The 6826-nt window shown below is 37.7% G+C and overlaps 1 protein-coding gene and 1 pseudogene across 2 annotated transcripts; both read right to left on the bottom strand.

Annotated features, from left to right (window-relative positions):
- Window positions 1-472: 472 nt before the first annotated feature.
- Window positions 473-2668, bottom strand: LOC147293059 (uncharacterized). The gene has a single exon (XM_086230996.1). The coding sequence runs from the start codon at window positions 2666-2668 to the stop codon at window positions 473-475; it is 2196 nt and encodes a 731-aa protein (XP_086087122.1).
- Window positions 2531-6286, bottom strand: LOC147293058 (putative disease resistance protein RGA1; annotated as a pseudogene). Its single transcript, XR_015120338.1, has 3 exons — window positions 6031-6286; window positions 4777-5947; window positions 2531-3409 (listed from the first exon to the last, which is right to left on the bottom strand). The product of XR_015120338.1 is annotated as a putative disease resistance protein RGA1 (transcript).
- Window positions 6287-6826: the final 540 nt, after the last annotated feature.

Here is a 6826-nt window from a genome sequence, read left to right as displayed (position 1 = left end):
TCTGTAAATACAATTCGAAAATTCATTCATGATACAAATATAGTAGGTTTATTGATTGTTATTTTTCCGTTTCATTGTCATTCTGATTCCCTATAAAAAGGAACATAATATCCAAACTGAGAGGCTAGGTTGAGAACAAAACAAACAAGTATATGTATATAATATACAAAAAGCAACGCAACATGTCCTGGAAAGAGTATATATATATTAAATGATAAGGGCCTGAAGTACCTGGACTAAGTTTGCACCTATTGCACATCACTTGCTCTTTCCAGTTGACTAATAAGAGTCTCCTGAAAACCCACAAATAATAACATATGCCATTCAGAAAACAAGCTAGGAAATACATAGACGTGGAAAAGATAGAGCAGAGTACAAAGCAATTAGGAAAGCATACTTTGTGAAACTTGAAGCAATTAGGATTAAACGGGCGCATCTTGTGGTAGTTTGCTGAGTCGTCGCATGGTTTCAATCAGTCTTCTGGAATGTGAGAAATCTTGTGCCATTCTGGGCCGCTCCCCTTGGTGCATCTTTCCTTTAGACGGTGACAATTATAAATACGTAGAGTTTCTAACTTGGTGAGGCGTTTCATAGTTTTGGCTTTAGGTAGATATATCAGATTCTCACAATTCCGAATATACAGCTCGGTGAGAGACCTAAAGTTACCCAACCAGTCTGGAAAAGCCTCCATTCCGTCAAAAGATTTTATAGACAACACTGTTAGAGAAGTGAAGTGTTGAATTTGTTGGGGCAGAGACTTGAGCTTAGGCCACCCCTCCAACGTTAATCGTTTAAGTTGTGGTATAACCTCAAAATCGGGGAAAGAATCCAGCTCCTCCCAGAACCCACCAATATCCAGTGTAGACAAATGAGTGAGACGGTGTAGCCCCGTTGGCAAATATTGTAATTTCCCACAACTCTGTATAGTGAGTTTGGAAAGAGATTGCAACCTGGATACGTCTTCTGCCGCAGATATCAAATTGCCGCAAGACTCGATTGACAGTGTCGTAAGAGATGTGCAGGATGGTAGCCCACTCGGCAGACTTGTCAACCCATCACAATTTGAAATATTCAAGTGACGAAGGGATGTGAGGTTATCTAAATTGGGAATACTCTCTGGAGTAAGGAAACCACGTATCGACAAGCTCTTAAGTGAACGAAGGGATGTCAGGCTCTGATTTGAAATCCATGAAATTAGCTTAGGGCAATTAAATATGCTCAAACCCTCAAGGACGGGAGCATGGTATTCAAGCCCACTCGGTAGGCTTGACAATTCATCACAATCTCCAATTTCCAAATAACGGAGGTATGGGAGGACGTCTGAAAATGGAATGGATGTGAGATTGGGACATCCACTTATTGTCAAGTATTGAAGAGAGGTGCAGTATTCCAACCCCTTTGGTAGGCTCGACAACTGAAGACATCCAACAATAAAACAGCTGCGGAGAGATACAAGGCCTTGTGTTATGGGAATGGACGTCAGATTAGCGCACCTGCGTATATTCAATGTCTGAAGAGAGGTACAATGTTGTAACCCACTTGGGAGGCTTGATAGTTTCTCACACTTCTCAATCTGAAATTCGAGGAGAGATGTGATGCCCTGTGTAATTGGAATGAACTCTAGACTATGGCAGCCTGATATAGTCAACTTCTCAAGAGGGAGTGTGTTCAGCCCATCGGGTAAATGCATCAGCTTCTCACACCTATGAATAGACAGCAATCGAAGATTCTGGATGTTTCCAAACATCCTTTCCGGCAAACAAGTAAGCTCCTTTACATCTTCTATATTCAAAGAAGTGAGAGTGGTTAGTTGACTGCTTATAATATTTTCTAGTGGCATGGCGCTGTCAATACCAGTTATACTCAACTTCTGGAGAGATGGAAAATGTCGACTGCTGGGTGCATTTCTCAATTGGCCACAATACTCGATAGATAACTTCTCAAGACAAGGAAACACAATTACTTTTTTTGGTGCTTCCATCCATTCACTTAGCATCATGCAGCAACGAATTGTCAAGGTTTTCAATGCTGGAAACAAAGCCCTTGTCTCATTCCTTGTCGTACTAGTTGTACCGGAAACACTGTTATACCCATAAAACTCAACTCCCAGGCATTTTAGCTTAGCCATATTGTAAATCTCAACACATATAAGATTTGGCAAATGACCAAGCATTGGGATTTCTTCACATTCCCTGCAATTGCTTAAGTAAATCTTTTTCAAATTGAGTGGCAGCCCACTCATCATCCATGATGCAAATTTAGCACCCATGAAGTTGTAAATCTCTAAGCTTTCCAAATTACAGTGCGGTTGGAGGCCGTCTAATATAGCCTCATCATTGTTGCTGCTTTCCCTGCCATACTTCCATTTAAATGTTAACTCGCGTATGTTTGCTTTCCCCACTAAATTTGCTTTCTTTGCTTCTTCTCCATCTCTCACAAGTTGCAAATTGTTAATTATTAATTGACCTTTCAAATGGTTTAAGTCACCCAGCTCCTCAACTCCAGGACTCTTCTCCCCACCCAGAGTAAAGTAACGTAATGTTTGCAGATGAGTCAATCGCCTCATCCTAAATGGAACTTCGACATGCTTATCAAAATAAAGATGTCTCAAGTTGATCAAATTTTCCAATTCCTTCGGAAGCTTTCTAAGAAACGTATTATCATGCATTCTTAATGTCTGTAGATTATAGAGTTGACCAATAGATTTGGGGAGAGCTTTGATTCCTGTTCTGGAAACATCCAGGTACCTCAAGTGTCTCAGTTCACCAATTGAAATTGGCAACACCTCCATATCCGCCTTATATAAATTTAAGACACGCAAAGCTCTGAAGCTTGGGAATAAATTGCTATTAGGGATCTTATCATCATTCAAAAACAGTGAGCGCAATCTTCTAACACTTGTGTTTTGCATTATTTCTTTTGGAGTAGAAATCCGTGCAACATGTCGAATCCCAAGTGTATTATCATTCTTCTTGATGTCTGGCGTCATGCACTCAGATTTGGATACTTCTTCAGCAAGATCGTGCACAAGATCGTGCATCTTGCAACTGTTAATACTGCCAAACTCATCTTTCGTAGCATCTTGAAATAAAGAGTTTTCCAATAAAATATGAAAATATTCATTGCCAATATCCTCCATCTTTAGATTACTTTTGTCAGGGTGGAGTAATCCTTGAGCCATCCAAAGTTGAATCAAGTTCTCTCTTTCCATTGCAAAATCTTTCATGAACATTGAGCAATATGCAAAACACTGTTTCAAAGATGCTGATTTTAGATTATCAAAACTCAACTTCAAAATGGACATGACTCTCTTCTCATCTTGATCTTCTTGTAAGTCCCATATTCTACTTCCTTTAATCAACAACCATTCATCTCTTGAAGTTTTAGAATGCAACAAGCTTCCCAAAACCTGTTGGTACATAAGTGAGAATTTATACTTAATAATGAATAGGTTAACATTAGCAAGAGTCCAGCTACTATGAGGGACTGTGAGGCAAAAATTTATAAGACCCCTTAGATATTAATGAAATGGCATTTAGTTTTTCAACTTTATGTTAGTTTTAACTCTCAGAGCCTTCACAAGCTAGCCACATTCTACACCCTAAGGACCCATTTGGTTCAAATTTTGGAGGTCTGAAAATGAGAAATTAATTTTATTTCCATATTTGGTAAGTACAGGCCGGGAAGAGAAATCAATTCTTGACCCAAGGGAATTTGATGCCCTTATTGGGGGAAAAATGAAACCCTTACTGGAGCAATGGAATTGATTTCCCCTTCTTGGGAAAACATTTATTGTTTCTTTTGGGACAAAATTAACCCTACTATTATTTCAAAATAAATAATAGATTATGGTACAATTGAAAAACTAACCAAATACAGCATTTATTGCTTCCAATTCTTAGTTTAATTTCCCAAGCTTACCAAACACAGGAAAATGAATTTCACATTCCCCTCCCCATGGAAAATGCAAAGGAATTGATTTCTCAATAAAAATTCTATAAATCAAACGGGCCCTAAGAGAAATGGGGTAAACTTGTCAGCGAATGTGGTCAAAAACGGGATGAGGAATAAAATAGGTTTTGGTGAGGTTTTTTATTTTTTATTTTTTTTCAGGGTTTGTAATTTAAAACGTATTATTGGGTAATAAAATGGGTATATGTGAGGTTAAATATGTGTTATTGAATTAACTCTAAAGGCTCTTATAAAGTAATAAAACAGTCCCTCGTACTAGCCATTATGAACATTAGCAATAGTAACAAAGCAAAAATGGTATTTTAATAGGCAATGTTCACTATATTCCAACATTCTTTTGGATCAATGCTAAGTGCAATATTATGGTGATCTCCATTTTTTCCATATATTAGTCATACTGGTGTTTGAAATATAATTATTATATATGAAGCAACTTGTAGTCACACTGGTTAGTCATACTGGTGTTTGAAATATAATTATTATCAAGCAACTTGTAGTCATGCATGCATGGCTTAGTGATAATCAGTAGTATTACAGTCATACTGGTGTATGTAACTGAGGAATCAACTTCTTGCCCAACTTTCTTTTCTTGTACAATCTTTGTTAATTAGAGTTATACGGGTGTTTATTAAACAACTTGTATACAGTCATGCATGGCTTAAAACAAATAGAAGAAATTAAAGAAAAGAAGAGAAAAAAAAATATATTTCAAGTAACTTGTAGATTGCAGCTTTATTAATAACAAATAAAAAAAAAGGGTAAATCAACTTCAAATCTATAATATGATAGTGTGTATATACATACCTTTGCCACCAACGGTATACCTCCACACTTTTTAGCAATCTCACTTCCAATTCTCGCTAGATCTGGGTCTATTGGAGCACTACCATCTGGAAACGCTCTACCCTTTATTATAGACCAACATTGATCTTCAGATAGTTTTCTTAAATCACACCTACTTCTAGGAAGCGTTTCCGTCAATGATGCAACTTGGCCACTGCGGGTGGTGACAATGATGGTGCTTCCCCGAGCAGAATTGAGAGTTGACAAACAACTCTTGATCAGAGTGTTCCATTTATGAGCATCTTCATTCCAAACGTCATCGAGTATGAGGAGATATTTTTTCTCCGTCAACTCTTTTTTGAGGGTTGTGATCAATGCTTCCTGAGTTACTCTTACTGCTGGTTTTGTCGGGTCGAGAGATTCTAACATCCGGATTAAAATGGAATTGACATGAAAAGGGTCAGATACACACACCCATATCTTTTTATCAAAATATTTATCCACGTCAGGGTCATTGTAGATTGACTTAGCCAAAGTTGTTTTTCCTAGGCCACCAATTCCCACAATGGCCATAACCGAAAGATTTTCTTGATTGTTGGAGTTGGTCAAGGTTGCAATTATGTTTGACACAACCTCCTCCCTTCCTACCATGCTTTCAATGAATGAGTTTGTTTCTCTATCCTCTCTAATTCCATGAGTTGGTTTCTCTCTCCTCTCCTCGTCCTTGGCTTGATAATTTGAAACTAGGCAAACTAGTCCAACAGAAGATGCCTTCCTCTCCAGAGCCGCAAAAGATGCATTGATTTTCTGAATTTTATGTGCCATTTTTTGACGAAACCAAATAGGATTGGTGAGAGAGAAGAAGTTGAGTACCTTTCTCTTCATATGGTTTTGGAGCTCCACTTTACGGCGGAGAAATTCATAGTTGATTTGGTCCAAGACATAGTCTGCTTCATCAGCTACGTCTTTAAGTTTCTTGACCCAGTTTTCCACAGCCTTGGGACGACCTTGTGGCTGCTGGGCAACATCAGCTAAGAAACCTTGAATGCTGGATACTGATTCAGTGAGTTTCCTTAATTCTGCTTTGAATCCCCATGCAAGACCGAGTTCATGAGCAGCAGCTGAACCCACCTTCTTCAGTATTCCCTCCACAGAAAAAGTAAACACAGTTTCTAACATCTTTCCTTCCATACTCAAGAAGACACAAAGAGCAGAGAGATATGTTAGAGCAGAAAATGCAGAGTAGATGGATCAAGAAATAATTGAGGGACTTACTATATACACTTTAATTTGGAGCATCTCATTACTGTTTCAGCTGTACAACTTTGAATCCATTCATATTGGTTGGCCCATCATTTATTACTTTTGTTTTCTGGCTTTAATCATATAGTCTGGCTTTGTAGAAAGGTTACGCGTTTTCCACATTTTGGTTTTGATTGCAAGGGAATGAGGGATCAGTGGGAAGGTGCCTCAAAACTTGTTTATCCAAGCAATTTGCATGATTCAATTACTCAAGTCAAGTCAATACTTAATTACACTAGCTAGTAAATAATTGAAATGAACAATAGTCATCAAGTCAAGTCAATACATGCATTATAAAGTATTTGGGGGGTAAGAAGACAAATTTATGACCAGCTCAAGTCAAGTACTAAGGTGATGTACGCCTTACAATTAATATATTTGGACCATTTGGTATATATGAGAATTAGGAATATCATTTGTTAAGTAGAATATCCAAATAAACATGTGGACATCTTGGAGATAGCATTATCTGGAACTAGCTAGCAGTGTGCATTTTGGATCACTTAAGTCAATTACTAAAGATTTGGAAGATTGGGTGATTCACATCCATACTCGGGTCATCCACACCTACTCCATATGACATCCTATATATGAATCTATTATGTCAATCTTTTTTCATGCGTAAAGAATTCTCATATAAGATCTTGTTGAGACAAACTTTTTAATATAGAATTAAAGACGAGGTGTAAATGGCCTGAGTGTGATGTAAGAATCCCTGTCGGAAGATTCAATTACCACTACTTAAAAGTCAAGTAGTATATGTGAGAAT

This window comes from Dryas octopetala, chromosome 2, assembly GCF_963921425.1.
Source record: "Dryas octopetala chromosome 2, drDryOcto1.1, whole genome shotgun sequence".
NCBI lineage: Eukaryota > Viridiplantae > Streptophyta > Magnoliopsida > Rosales > Rosaceae > Dryas > Dryas octopetala.
Note: the sequence above shows the minus strand (reverse complement) of the source record. Positions and strands in the feature narration are given on the sequence as shown.